The sequence below is a fragment of the Molossus molossus genome, unplaced genomic scaffold, assembly GCF_014108415.1.
Source record: "Molossus molossus isolate mMolMol1 unplaced genomic scaffold, mMolMol1.p scaffold_m16_p_8, whole genome shotgun sequence".
Taxonomy (NCBI): Eukaryota; Metazoa; Chordata; class Mammalia; order Chiroptera; family Molossidae; genus Molossus; species Molossus molossus.
Genome location: NW_023425402.1, coordinates 74,179,254 through 74,195,372, shown reverse-complemented (window position 1 = coordinate 74,195,372; position 16,119 = coordinate 74,179,254). Strand labels below are relative to the sequence as shown.

At 40.9% G+C, this 16,119-nt stretch overlaps 1 protein-coding gene across 1 annotated transcript in view; it reads right to left on the bottom strand.

Moving 5' to 3' along the window:
• Window positions 1-861: 861 nt before the first annotated feature.
• SLC35F1 (solute carrier family 35 member F1) overlaps window positions 862-16,119 on the bottom strand; it is a 382,926-nt gene continuing 367,668 nt past the window's right edge. Inside the window, exon 8 of the mRNA XM_036248565.1 lies at window positions 862-2,922. Coding sequence (XP_036104458.1) covers window positions 2,698-2,922 — 225 coding nt within the window. The 3' untranslated portion in view covers window positions 862-2,697. The remainder of the gene's footprint in view (window positions 2,923-16,119) is intronic.

Genomic DNA, 16,119 nt, shown 5'->3' with positions numbered 1-16,119 from the left:
GCATATCTAAACTAAACATTGAAATATTTTCATGGGACACAGTGGTGCAAATTTTTCTATTGCTTGGTCTACCTGGTTGTGAATTTCAGAATTCGAAGGTGTGGGAAGGCGTGACCAAGGCAAGCTCTGTCCCCAGTGCAAGTTTTCTTTGAGGCAGTGAGAACCTCCACTGATCTCTAGGTGCCGGTTAGGAAAGCTGTGGTTTGCTCATCCAATCAAATTCTATGCAAGTTGCTCCTCTCATTCACCGAGGAGGGTGGGGTGGGACGTTGAAAAGCTGACATTTTTGCTGGTGTCTACTGAGGTTATGAAATTTCAGAAATGAAAACAGCTGGAGTTAATGTCCTACACCCATTTTCCACCCCATTCCCAAATGATCAATGTTTTTACCCAGAAAAATGGTTTGTTTTCTGCTATTTTCTTTTCTTTTTTTCCCAAAGAGCTGATCTGGAACTCCCAAACTCGGACATTTCTGTGTTACCAACCTTTCTAAATGGAAACAAACCAGCACGGTGACATGGAAGCCTTGTGTACGAGGACACTGGATGATAAAAGGTATACAGTGAATTCACCTTGACATTCACACTTGGTTTCCGTACAATGGAGTCAATTAAAATGTCCTAGAAAATAATTCAGATGGCAACTTTTAGCCATCCACTGATTGCAAACCCTTTTGAAATTTAAATTTTAAAAAAGATTTCCAGTCCACTGAGTCGACTAGGAAAACTTTCATCCACTTATTTCTCCTAAGACTTTACTAAGCATCTACAAATTAGTGTCACAAAGATGAATAAAAAAAGACTAAAACATTTGGCTTAAAATAAATACTAAAAAATGCAATAAATCAAGCAAATTACGCAAACCAAAGAAATGTAAACACACAAATAAAACCACAGTCTTTAAAGGTCTTCATATCTCAATGGACAAAATATTCAGAGAAAGGTATTTAATTGGTTTAAAAGGTAGCAGAGAGCGGACATTGGCAAAGTTGTTTTGACTATATATAGCTCTAACATTGATTTTTTTTTACCCCCGCAGAAAATAAAACATGTTTCTAAGGGGGTTGAACACAGATGAGCCTAAGATCTGCTATCAGAAAAAAGATATTTTCTTCCTCATCTGCTAGGGCCTAGGGTCGAAGGCACGCAGAGGGGCCACGTGGGTGCTGACGGCATGGGATGCTTGCCTTCGGACTTAGGCCTTGCTCGGGCTGTGTAGGTATCCTGACTAAGCTGCAATCTGTCCTTCTGCTTTACAGAGTCCCCTCTGGTGATTTGCTTAAGATTCATTGATTTTAATTGCCCAACATTTTATAAGCATTTACTTTTCCTTTAGTGAGGATTTTTTTGAACAACATTGAAGCCAGCCAAATGTAAAGACCATTTCACATACTGACACATAGAATCTATTTCTAAATTATAGGGATTTGTGGTGTGTTTTTATTTTCTGTGTTTGGAAAGGGGCTATTTTAACAGAATTAGAGTAGTGATGCATCCTTCAGAGCCATCCCAGGACCTGGAATATTCTCTGTATCCATAAGATACAGATATATTGTTGTCATATCTTGTTATGGAACGGATGCCAAATATGACCAAAATGCCAGGCTTTCTCTTGGTGACATCTTTCCCACTACAAAGTGGCCCGATCTGTCGAGTACTGTCAGAGCCTGTCCATATCAGCACCTGGACTGGGGAGGCGACGTGGCCGATACGTCTCCACAACACAGGCAGCTGCGTGCTTCTGTGTTTCAGAAAGAGTGTCACTCAGTTCAGAGGGCAGAGGACCATGGCTTTTGCTAACACCTTGATTAATTTCCATATCATCACCAAAGAAATTCAGGGAAAAAGAAAATGCAAATCTATTTTTTGAAGAGGGGACATAGGGAGGGGTGAAAAGATTTTTTAAAAATACACATTACCATAAACACATACTATATTACTCCTGGGTGTCCCACAAGCCACAGAGATGGAACGTTCCTTGTCCCATTATTTCAGGAGCTTGACTGGCAGAACCAAGGTGGCACAGCAGAACAGCAATGGAGTAATCAGAGGTCAACATAGAAAAAGGCTGACATGTTTGTTCTACATCTATTCCCAGAATAGAGAATTATATGGTCAGTTGCCCCTCCCCACATGGGTCACAGCACAAAATACTTATTGAGCAGGCGATCCAATAGGTAACGGAGGAAACCATTGGCCACCGGGTCCCTAGGATAAGGAGACTTCTTGCAGGGAGCTCCTGTGGTGTGCAGCACTCACAGACTGCAAAAAAAACTGAAGGGTGAATCTTAAAAAGTGACTTCCATAGAAAAGGGGGATTTATGTTAATTGCATGTGGGTCTGGCACTAGTTTCCATCAGGAGTACAAAACATCCTCCTGAAAGTCAGTGTAATATGAGTAACAATAATAATATCAATAATAATAATACTTGCTTTTGCTTTGAAAATTTTCACAGTAATTAATGCAGGGGGGTCATGATCAGGATACACACATGCGAGGCACCTCTCCAGGTCAGGTGGGTCAGAGCCTGTGTCTCCAGGGATGGTTAGTTTGTGCCTTTTACAGGCTTTTGGATTTGCTACCTTGCAGTCCACTTGTGTCAACTGCACCTAATAAATACCTTTCTCTATGTACAATACAGAGATGATAGGCGAACACGTGGCCACTGAGTGCTCAGTGGGTAGCGAGGGCCTCACCCTAGGCCACGCGGATGTGGGGCTCCTCTCCGGTCTCCTGGCCCAAGCTGGTGTAGGTGACAGAAGGCTCCACCTGAGCTGTGGCTGGTAAGTCCACGACAGGTCCTGAAGGATTGCGGAACTGCTTGTACACCCGGGGGTCCTGGGCTATGTATGTGGAGGTGGAGGAGTAAAGCACTAGCCCGATGAGGATGGTGAAGAAAGACAGGAGATAAAGTCCTGAAAACTAAGAAACACAACAGCCAAGTGAATTAGCATTCAGAGGACAACCATTTATTCATCAACGAAGCACAAGGAGATGAGAGTGGAACCCCCTCCTCTTAGAACAGGCAGCTTGATGAGTAGGCCAGTGCCCTTGATGGAAGTGAATTTGCTCTTCTTAAACTGGCTCGGTCTCACTGATTCTCCTTATCTTTTTTTCTCCACTCTGTGGCTAACACAGAGGAACGCTTAACTAATTGTCGCTGAAATGCCAGTGAGTACCTGGTATGGGGCAGTTAGTTAAGCACAAATTAAAATACATCAAGTTAAAAGCAAAAAATGTCCAATATCACTCAACAAAATGTTGGCTATTGTTGACTTCATTAAACCCAGTGGAAATATAGATCTTCGGTAAAGGTCGTAATGAAGTCATGAGCACCAAACCGTCCCTGACACAGCTGCGTCAGGGCACCCTCATTTCCTTTGGATCCAGCTCACATGCGATTTGTCTTCCCAGTAGGAAGACAAATTTGACTATCTTTGCATTAGATTATCCTTGGATGGAAAAAAAAAAACCCAAAACTGTGACATTCCATTCTTGCCCCTTCCAATGCAAACAGGGTTGCATATATAGAGTTTTGCTTCCTAAACTACTTGATTGACAGTTGATAGGAGTTTTTTTCCATTTTTTATTAATTTATTTTTGTTACAGATGTTTCTCTTTTTTTCCCCTTAGACACCCTCTTCCCCATCCTGCCCCCCCCAGCCTCCCAGCATTGTTGACTATGTATGTCCATTGTTTACACATCCTTGCATATAAGTTCTTTGGTTTAGAGTTTTGTAAGAAAAAAGAAAGGAATGGTTTATACAAGTGACCAAGAATTTACATATGTTTTTTAAAAAACAACAAATCTAACCTTCCTGGGTAGTTACACTGGAAGTAGCTACTTGAGTAATTACTGGGGGATGGGGGGAGTGAGGGGAGTGAGGTAAAAATATGTGTTGCCATTTCTGTTGTTTCATTCATTCATTCATTCATTCATTCATTCCATTCCATTCAACATTTCTTCTATGTGCTCTCTATATCAAACATTGAACTTTGTACTGGGAAAAGAAATGGAAGCACATGGTCCTTCCCATCCAGGACTTAATAGCCTCAGTGGAGAAGCAGGGATATATAGATAGGCAAAACCAATTCAAGGCACTATGGCTGGACAAATCTCATTACAATCAACTACTGTCCCCGTCTTGACCACATGCAGCATCAAAGGGGAAAAGGGATCCATTTGGTTTTCCATTTTATTTTTAATGCTCATATTCTAAAAGAACGAAAAACTGGTAAAAAGATAAAAATTCATTGGAAGCTGGAAGAAAGAAGAATAGAAAAAGGATCCAGAGAATCAATAAAGTTACAAGCCTACATTAAAGAGTGAGAAGATGGCTATAATGGGAAAGGCGTTTTGAAAATGGCACACAGAAAAGATGGCCCTGTGGTTGAAGTTCTTGCCATGGTGGTGGGTCTTTTCCTTTCTTTCTTTCTTTTCCTCTATTTGTTTATTGTTTTAGCAGCAGCAAGGTAGCTAAAACTAAAGATCATTTTCTCATTTTCTTTCTGGAAAAAAGACTATACGCTAATACTCCTCAGATGGATTTATACAGCTTCACTTAACTTGAAATAGTTAATAGGAAAAGAAGACCCCTAACTCAGTACTGTCGTACGCAGCCTCAGAAAACCTATTTATCCTCAAATGTGCTTCCTGAAATTTTATATTCAAGAGATTCATCCTTTATCTGAAACTTTGGTGAATAAAATGAGTTTGCTCTAAATTTGACCATCATTCCAAATATTTTGTTGATGGCTTTCATTTTCAAAACTCCACTCATGCCTCTTTAGCGTAGGGTGGGGAGCCTTGCAGGTCCAGATGTGGGGGGGCCTCTGTTGCAGCAGATGGAGGGTGGAGTGGAAAATGGGGCCCTGAGGTTAGAGCTGCATTCTACGATAAACTAGATTCAAATCCCAGTTCCTGTACTTCCTGTCATTTTAGACACGTTTCTTAGTCATGTTTCCTTATCAGTAAAGTGGGGACAATAATTGTACCTACCAAACAGGGTGGCTAAAAAGGCTACATTAGATGAAGCATGTAAAGCACTTACCCTGGTGCCTACCTTGCAGCCAGCATTCAATTCATAGTGGCTTTACTATTATTATTACTGTTTTGTTATTATTACTTTTTTAAATTAATCCTCACCCAAGGATATTTTTTCATTGTTTTTTAGAGAGAATGGAAGAGAGGGAGGGAAGGAGAGACAGAGAGAGAAACATCAATGTGAGAGAGACACAACAATTGGTTGCCTCTCTCATGACCCCGACTGGGGCTGGGGATCTAACCTGAAACTCAGGTATGTGCCCTTGACCGGAATCAAACTTGCGACCCTTCAGTCTGTGGGCCAACACTCTAACTCTGAGCCAAACCGGCCAGGGCTGCTGTTATTATTTTTATAACATGGTCTTATAATCAATGATTACTGTTATACTAAATTGCCTTTCTTTCATAATCCCTTGACTTGGGACTGTGTCTTTCTTGACCAGGGTCAAGTGCAGAGCCAGGTATAGTGAAGGCATCTACTAAATGTTATTTGCTATTGTTTTTATTTTGAATGGAGAAGTCTCTGACTCAGGAAAGAAAAAAATTAAAAAGAAGCTTATATCAATGGTGTGTTTTAAATATTTTAGCTTTAAACTCTATAATCCAATGTCATTCCTCAGACATAAAATGTTCACCAAAATCTTGCTGAAAGGGAAGTCATAGTATTGATCCTTAATCACTGACTCCAAAAGCCATCTTCAAACCTGGGATTAGTCAGAAGAGGCGAGATAGGATGATGAATTGGGAGGGATGATGCAGAAGGCAGGAGTCTGGGTAGTGGTCTGAAGGTCATTGATCAGTGGATTGCAGTAAGAGGTTTAACAAACTTGGGGTGAACAGGATTTGGCAATTGAAATAATGTAGGGGTAGGGGCAGGAAAAGATCTGATACAGGGTATCCAGCAAGAAGGATTTTAATTCCCTCCAATTTCTGATTTTGGCTTCCATGTTCTGACTTAATCAATATGGTAACTATTTTAATATTCATTGTTGTAAAGCTAATGCCTTTGCTATTGTAAGAAATAATACCTGAATTATCCTCTTATTGGACATGGGACCATCACGTTGAACGATAAATTCTCTACAAAGTATTTTCCTGGGACATAGATTTAGAATAACAACACGAAATACATTATTTCCAATGCATTTCCATTTAATTAATACAGAATTCACTCTAAAATGTCAAAATGCAGATATCATGGAATTTTATATGGCAGAGGCATCTTGGAAATCACCCAAGAGATTTTTATTAATAGACGGTAGAGTACGTTCTCATGTAACACATTAGCCCAAAAAAGGAGCAGCAAGGCCAGCAGTACGATTAATCTGGATACATGCTGAACGTTAGAAATAACAACAGGGAGGCTAGATTTGTTACAAAGTAAGAAAATGTTTTCATTTTTTCTTTATGGAAAATAATAGTTTAGAAATAATAGTTTAATCAGGGAACCTGATAGGATGACCCTCAGTTCTGGATGCCACACTTATCCTAATAGAGCATTCGTGGTTTTGTTGTTGTTTTTAATCTATCGAACAAAAATTCTATATGTTCCCAGCTGTTTAAATTATTATCTGCAAAGAAATACAGTCGTCCCTTGTTTATTGTGGTTAATCTGTTCCAGACCCTAGCGGTTGCACCTGGAGTTGAAGGATTCCTGGGGTGCTCGAATACATAGGCCTACAGTCCATACGTACAGTAATTTTAATTTTAATTGTGATACAGGGGTGTATAATTGACGCAGACAACTGAACGTGCACTGTATCATTTTCACAGTCTCGATCAACTTTTTAATGAATATATTTGAAAAAGCTCGCATAGGGTGAAGCCGCAAAAGTCGAAGCGCGAAGTGGCGAGGGACGACTGTACTCGTTTCTAGTTTCCTAAGCAAAGAGATCAGGAGCTGCTCTGGAACTCTGAGACCAGGGCTGAAAGCCATCTCCGAGTTACAGGAGAGGCAAATTGCAGGTAGAGCCTCGCAGTCTCCATTTAAGAACGTGGGCTGCTGTCCGGAGAGTCCTTGCCACCCTCTCCCAGCAAAGCAGGCCATCAGGAGTTGCTGTGTGTTCTGTGCTGCAGGCCCTTCTGCCTACATTTTATTTGACTTGTAGCTTTGAGAAGCTGAGAGAGGACACACCTTGCATGAACGCTACCACAATGCATGCTGTTTACTGTGTTGCTGCCGTTTTCCATCTTGATGGGTCTCTGCTAACAAGGGTCAGAACGCACTCCTGAGTGTAGCTGGGTGTTCCGACTGGGACACAAGCCGCTGTCCAAAGGAGTCAGCACGGAAGACTGATGATAAAGCTTCACAAAGCTCTTTAACCTCCAGCTAGGGATTAAACCTAGCTCCCAGCCAGCTGGCATCTCAATATGATTACTAGTTAGAGCTAATGGGACACTCAGCACATCAACGAAGGACAGACCAAATTTTCATTTTCGCTTTGGTATTAAACTTCTGAGTTTTAATAAACTAATGACTTTAATGAGCCCAAGCCTATACAAAGTAGAAAGCCACATGGTTTGAAAGCGATTTCAAAGTATATTTATAAACATATAAACTAGAGTATGTGAGGAAGAGAGCAATTTTCAAGGGCTTCCTTTTCTAGCTTGACTAAGAAGACGGGGTGAGCAGAGGTGAACACGGGCAGTCCTCAGAGAGATACAAGGGGAAGGATACAGTGACTGTGGGTTAAAGCTCCACTTTTACTGAAGGTATGTCCGTACCAACCGCTTGAGCATGGTGGGCCTGGTTTGTCGTTACTTCCCGGGGAGTGCACTTTAAAAAGTCCCTGTATGTGTCGGCTGCATGTAATAGGGCTTCTGCAAGGTGCCTGATGGTGAACTCTGGTCATTTTTGCTCAATGATTTCACTTGGGCCTATTAATAATCACAACTAATTTTGATATGTCAAGTAATAAAAAGTAAAATTTTATTTGAGCTCTTACAAAGAGATGTACTGCAATTCTATCTGCCAAACAAAACGAAACAAAAAGAGGATACAAAGAAAAAAATAAGCTATGTCACTCATGAGGTAGAGGAAAGACCTGGAAAAGAGTAGTTGGTGAGGTCTCTTTGGAAAGGGGGGTACGAGGCAATGAGACATGTAAAGCGATTGGAGTCATCTGAGAAAAAAGGAGAGATTTAGATTTAGATCTACTTTAGGTCTAACTTGGAGAGCCAGAAGAAGCGTATAGAAAATACTGTTGAAAGGAAGGAGAAAACAGGGTCAAACTAGAGAGAAAAAAGATACAGGTAAATGAGTTTCTCAGTACTTAGGAGGAAAGGGGACTGCGGAAGTGGATAACCAAAAAATAACGATTCTATTCTAAATTGAGCCAGCATGTATTCTCTCTCTGTCTCTCAAATTCGTGTGCGTGCACACACACACACACACACACACACACACACACACCCCTGAGTTGCTATTGCTGACTTGATGAGATCTGCTTTCTGAACTTTACTGGGGAGAACCTGAGAAGAGTGAGAAAACATTACCCCTGAAGGCTCCCTTGTGTAACCAACAAGCAAGGGACACCACTTCAAGCATTCACGTGTTCCCAGGCTTGTTATGATGAAGGGAGGAAGGAAATAACCCAATATCTCAGACCATAGCTCAAGGGTGACATTACTGTTCAAATTTCAAACGACAATCATCTTGCCCAAACGAGAGGGCTTTATTGGACTTGAGCCTGACGTTGACAGAGGCATACCATTTGGAGACATGATAATGGTAGGAGTTGAAACTCATTCCTGAACTGCATAAGGAAGCTACTCAGAAATGCATTCGAGGACATTTCTAAGTGTTCTGAGACATAGCCTTAATGTGGAGGTTTTTCACATACACAAAAGCTATGCAACCACAATGGTTTCATTTCCAGTTCTTATTCAAGTGTATTCTTTTAAACAGATACAGATATAATTAAGCTTTTCCACATTTTTAGCTCTTCAGCAGAAAACATCCAGGAGGGAAGAGTCTAGAAATCTGCAAATGTAGCAGTTGCTTCAGCAGTCAGTGCAACCGTAGGTCAGTAGAAGATAAAGGCAGTGACAGGGCATTTCCAAGGTTATGCGGGAGGCTGGTGAATGCGAGGTTTAAGAGCTGCTGGGAAGAGCTTTCGCCTAGGGAGACTAGCCTGGCGATTTTGGCAGGTAAGTTATGCCTGGGGAAAATTAGACTTTTAATTAAGTTTGTGAAAACTGTCCTGAATACTCTGCAATGTTAAAAAAAAAAATCCTTTCCTCTGTACGTCCATATTCTGTGTATAAAATACCCATCTAACCATGATTTCTAGACTAGGGAGGAATGAGTAAGCCCAACTCTGTTTCAAACAGAACCAGATTACACAGTTTGGAGGTTCTAGGTGCCACAGTAGTTTGAAGATCCATCAGTGGCTAAGTAAAATGGCAATTAAAAGAGTAAATTATAATTTAATGTAATACTGCCACAGTGTTTTAAATTCCAAATTTGATGGGGCTGATATAAATGAATGTAAGGAGGAGCCCAGGCTCTCTTGAGTTCCCACATGGATTGAAGGGTCGACCCTTTGGGCCACGACCTTGGAAGTGAGAACACCAATCTGCTGAGCGCCCTGGGGTGGGAGGCAGCTCAGCAATGACAACACAGCTCTTGGCAGCCGTGTGGCTCAGGGGCCGTGGACCACACCTTGAGCTTGGGAGGGGGTGGTGGAAGCAGAACCAGAAGAAGCTGGTTATTACGGGGCCGACTGTAAGCCTGGTTGGGATCTTGTAATGAAAGGCTCTGCCTGGTCCTAATCTATGGCTGCTGAGTCTGAGCCAATTGCTATTCAGGGCAAGGAAACTAGACAGACCTGGCTCCGCTGAAATGCCAACATAAACAAGTGGGTGCTCAGCCTCCTCATTTTGGCTCTGACTCAAATTAACAAAGTCATTTTTATTATTATTGAGAGTATTAAAAATGCAAGTCCTGCTTCTGAGTTTACTAAGCTGAAAATAAATTGCCTGAAAAGGCCAGAGCTTCTTAAAAATTCTTTAGACCTGCCTAGTTATTGCTGTCTCCGACTCTTGCCTCCTCTCATTTCTCCCCTTCTCTTTTCCTCATTTTTTTTTTTTAAAGAAGAAAAGGGCTAAATCCCTCTGGTTAAGTATTGCAATATTTCTTTCTTCTAGGTCATAGCATGGAAAATACCAAATGTGGGCATGGCACCTACTCTGCCGCCAAACACCAGACTCGGTTATCCTTAGGGACCAAGAATACTTCCCTCCACCCCTCACCTCCCATTCTTTTTCCAATTAGGAGAGAGAAAATAACCCCCAGTTCACTTAATCTATACAGAAAATAAAACAGTGAGTGCCCCAGTCAAAATGTTAAGTGTTCTCTTCATCCACATTGGAAAACCAAGGCATGGCTACTCGGGAATCGATGTATCCTCCAGATATCACTTTGTTAAGGAGAGTAGTAGCAACCGGGGCCCTGGCCTCTCTGTGTCTTGACACTGTCACCAGGTACAGGCTGTAGGCACCCCCCCAACCCCGAGATTCTAGTTCCATTTATGAGGCCTTTTGTTTGGTTTGCAAAACCAATTCACTTGGCAGTATAATTTGTGTAGTCAATCACATCTAAGGCCAATAAGGGTTCTTTTACAGGCAAATATCTTCCCCTGTGGGCAATTTCACACATGAGTACAGCAACAGAGAGCTAAAAATGGATTTCTGTCATTATCTTTTATATAACAAACAGACAGTTTCACTGGGTTTGGTGAATTGATAGGATTCCTTGTTCATGCAGATTTCTATTCTCCGCAATCCCACAAATGATGACCATAACAGTCAAATTGGAAGTGGAATGAAAGGGGACTACTCTGTGGGAGTGTTTAATTATAGGTTCAGGGTGATGGCTCATTTATGTCGCCTTCCCATGCATCATTCTTATTATCAGTATTCAAAAAAAAGATTACAATTGTCTGCAAGGTACACTGAGCAGTGGCCTTCACGCCGTTCGGACTCTTGCCTCACAAAACATCCATTTTCCCTCCACACAACACAGAGCTGCACATTGGGCTGGATTGACTTTGCAAGAGATGAAATTTTAACCTAATAAAAGATAGTTAATAAAAGTTGTAGTGTTGCCCTGGCCGGTTTGGCTCAGCGGTTAGAGCGTCCGCCTGTGGTCCGGAGAGACCCGGGTTCGGTTCCCGCTAAGGGCATGTACCTCGGTTGCAGTTTGTCCCCGGCCCTGGTTGGTCGTGCGGGTGGCAGCCACTCGATGTGTCCCTTTCACATCGATGTTTCCCTCTCTCTCTCTTTCTCTCTCTCCCTCCCACTCTGTCTGTGCAAAAAATGGAAAAATGTCCTCGGATGAGGATAAAAAAAAAAAAAAAAAAGTTGTAGTGTTGCGGCTCAGACATCTCAGAGAGCCCCTTTTCCATTACCATGGAACCAAGAGCTAGAAATGACAGCGGCCCCACTCACTGTTACCCCTAGTGATCCACTAGTAAAATTTTGCTTCCTGTCACTGCAACCTTATGCTCTGCTCATCTAAAAGTCTTAGTTCCAGCCTGGCCAGTTTGGCTCAGCGGTTAAGCGTCGGCCTGCAGTCCCACGAGACCCGGGTTTGGTTCCCGGTTCCCGCTAAGGGCATGTACCTCGGTTGCAGTTTGTCCCCGACCCAGGTTGGGTTATGCGGGTGGCAGCCACTCGATGTGTCCCTTTCACGTTGATGTTTCTCTCTCTCTCTTGTCCTCTCCCTCCCTCCCACTCTATCTGAACAAAAAAATGGAAAAATGTCCTTCGGGTGAGGATAAAAAATAAAAATAAAAGTCTTAGTTCCAAAAATAGGAATGTTTCCACCAGGAGACATGACAATGATTCCATGGAACTTCTGAAAGTTAAGATTGCCACCCAGCTACTTCGGGCTCCTCATGCTTCTTATTCAACAGGTAAAGAAGGGGTTTCTTGTTATTGTGCTGACTTAGGTCATTGATCTTGGTTACCAAGGGGAAATTGGGCTGCTGCATCACAATGGAGGTAAAGAAGAATATATCTGGAATACAGGAGATTCCCTAGGCATCTCTAAGTATTACCACGCCTTGTGAACAACTAAGTGGAAAATTTCAACAACCCAATTCAGGCAGGACTATTAATGTCCCAGACCCTGCTCAATGAAGATTGGGTCACCCCACCGTGTAAATAACCACAACCAGCTGAGGTGTTAGCTAGGGACAAGTGGAATATAGAAGGAATAGTAGAAGAAGGTAGTTATAAATACCAGCTAAATCTTATGACCATTTATAGAAATGAAGACTGTAATTACAATGAGTATTTACACCTTATTTTGTTATATGTTTGTGTGTGTATGAAATAACTTTGTTTTCTCCTTTCTCTTATCCCCTTGTCATATAAGATGTGTTACCTTTATATCACAGTATTCAAGTATTTTTACCTTTACATCATAGTATTTAAGTTATCGGATATCAAGGAAAAGAGTGAACATCCCCCAACATGTTTGCATCCTCTTCTGCGGAAACTGTTAGCATGTTTGCAGTTGTGTGCCGGGTAGCTGTAGCGTGTCAGACAAAACTATGATCTTGTTTTTGTCTTTATTTTGAGATTAAGTATCATTTAAGGCGATGTTTATATGGGTGCCAAGCTGGTAAGACATAGACGTGTGATAATTGTATTTGTCAACTTGGCTGGGCCAAAGAACCTAGATATTTAGTCAGACACCAATTTAGACATTGCTATGAAGGTATTTTGCTGATGAGATTACCTTTAAATCAGTGGACTTTGACTAAAGCAGGTTACCCTCAATAATGTGGATGGGCCATGTCCAATCAGTAAGCCTTAAGAGAAGAAAACTAAGGTGCCCTGAGGAAGAAAAAATTCTGCCTCTGGATTCCAGCTGCAACACCAACTTTTGCCTGGGTCTCTAGTCTGCTGGCTTGTCCTGCAGATTTAGAACTTGCCAGACTCTACAGTAGCATGAGTCAGTTCCTTAATATAAATCTCTATATCTATCTATCTATCTATCTATCTATCTATCTATCTATCTATCTCTATATCTATCTATTCGTCTATCTATCTATCTATCATCTATCTATCTATCATCATCTATCTATCTATCTCTATCTCTATAGATACACACAAACACATCCTATTGGCTGTGTTTCTCTGAATAACTCTAATACAATTGATGATAAGAAAATCTGTTAAGTTTTAAAATGGGGTGTTTAATAATAGTTCCCAGGAAATACCAACTAGTGATTCATAGCATGGGCTCTAGCATTAGAATTGTGGCGTCTGCATCTCTGTTTTCCATGGCCTTGTTTTGCGACCTTGCACAACTTCCTTACCTCTCCACACCTCCAGTCACTCATCAGTTAACTAATATAATAGTAATGTGTAGCACACAGCAAACATTCAATAAATGTCCACTATTGTTGTCTTTACATCACAAAGAATAAATGCTAAAGTAAAAATAGATATAAAAACTTTCCTCAAGCGTCCTTTCTGAATCAAGTCGAACTGCAAATGCATTTATAGAACTGACTATTTAAAAGAATCATAACAACCAATTCATTGGGAATGGAAGGCTTTTGTGTCAATGCAAATAATAAACCCCTGGATAATAGGTTCAATTCGATTTATTTATGTTCAGTTTCCTTACAATGATGCATAATTATAGAAATCACAGAAATCCTCATAAATTCCTATTCTGCTTCACCTTTTTTATTACTTTTGAGCAACTATTCCCCATTAGCACACATCACGTTGGAACATTCACAAGTATATATGAGTGAGTTAGCAATTTATTTTGCTCCCTTGGTGTGGTAAGCTGAAAAGTGGCCCTGCAAGATACACCCTAGTCCTTGGAACCTGTGAATGTTAGTTACCCTATTTGGAAATAGGTCTTTGCAGATGTGATGTGTAAAGGATTTTAAGATGGTAGATTTTACTGGGTGCTATCGACTGAATTATGCCCCTTCCTCTCACACAAATGTGTATGTAGAAGTCATGACCCCCCAATGTGCTTTATTTAGAAATGGGGCTGCCCAACAAACAAAAGTCCTAGGTTGCATGAGTTCACAAGTAAATTTTACCAAATATTCAAAGAAGAACTAACACCTATCCTTCTCAAACTATCCCAAAAAGCTCAAGAGAAGGAAAGATTCCCAAGCTTATTTGATGAAGCCAGCATTATCCTAATTACAAAACCAGATAAAGACACTACAAAGAAAGACAATTACAGGCCAATATTCTTGATGAACATAGATGGTAAAATCCTCAACAAAATAGTAGCAAACCAGATCCAGCAATACATTAAAAACATCATACACTGTGATCAAGTTAAGTTTATTTATTACAGAGATGCAAGGCTGGTACAATATTCACAAATCAATAAATGTGGTGCACCACATAACCAAAATAAAGGCTAAAAGCTGCATGATCATATCAATAGATGCAAAAAAATATATTTGATAAAATTCATCACCCATTTATGATAAAAACTCCTAGCAAAATGGGAATACATAGAGGGAACACACCTCAATATGATAAGGGGAATATGACAAACCCACACTCAACATCATACTCAATAGGTAAAGACTAAAAGCACTTCTGTTAAGATCAGGAACAAGACAGGGATATCCACTTTCACCACTCTTATTCAACATAGTACTGGAAGTCCTAATCACAGCAATCAGACAAGGAGAAAAATAAAAGAGATGCATATTGGAAAGGAAGAAGTAAAACTGTCACTATTTGCAGATGACGTGATACCATATATAGAGAACCCTAAAGATTCTACCAAAAAAGCTAATAGAACTGATAAATTAATTTAGTGAAGAAGCACAATACATAATAAATGTCCAGAAATTGGTTGCATTTTATACACCAATAATGAACTATCAGAAAGGAAAACTAAGAAAACAATCCCATTTACAAATGGCATAAAAAAAAAATACCTAGGAATAAATTTAATCAAGGATGTAAAAGAACTTTGCTTGGAAAATTATAAGAAACTGAAGAAAGAAACTGAAGAAGATGCATATAAGTAGAAGCATATATAATGTTCATTGATAGGAAGAATTAACATCATTAAAATGTCCATACTATCCAAAGCAATCTATAGATTCAATGCAATTCCTATCACAATATCAATGGCATATTTCACAGAGTTACAAAAATATTCTAACAATTTATGTGGAACCACAAAGGACCCCGAATAGCCATAGCAATCTTGAGGAAAAAAGAACAAAGTTGGAGGAATCCCATGATCTGATATAAAACTATACTATAAAACCATAGTAATCAAAACAACATGATCTAACATAAAAACAGACATATAGATCAATGGAACAAAATAAAGAGCTGAGAAATAAACCCATGACTTTATGATCAATTAATATTTGACAAAAGGAGGAAAGAATATACAATTACAGACAGTCTATTCAATAAATGGTGTTGAAAAAACTGGACTGATATATGCAAAAAAATGAGACTAGACCACCTTGTTACACCATGCATAAGAATAAACTCAAGAAAAACACAGAAAAGAACCGAAAAATGGCGGAGGAGTGAACGGAGCTACACAGACAGTCTCCCAGAACCAAAATGGAATTACAACTATAACACAGACAAATCGACGGGAAAAACCAACAGAAAAGCAGCTTGCGAAGACCATACAATGAGGGACACTGACTCGATCCCGGTAGGCTTGTGAAGGCGCGAGACAGGGCTGGGAACCCACGGTCCACAATTCAGCAGCAGCCTCAGCTGGGAGCAGTGCCCTCGGGTTACACTCCCAGGCGGCTCCACAGCGCAGAGCTGGGACAGAGGCTAAAACAGCCACAGCCACTCACCTTGGGCTCCGACAGAGGGAGGGCAGACTGGACTGGAACTGTGTCGGGACACTCGGGGTTTGGAGGGCGCTCAGAGTTTTGGCTGAGTGCAGCCATTCAGGACGGTGGCCACATTGCTCCTTCCCAGGGCTCTGAGGAGAGGCAGCAGCCCCTCCCTTGGAGATCCAACCCCACCCTGTGGGCCATTGAAGTGTTAATTGAGGCTCACTAACAACCAGCATCTGCCCCACCCTCCTC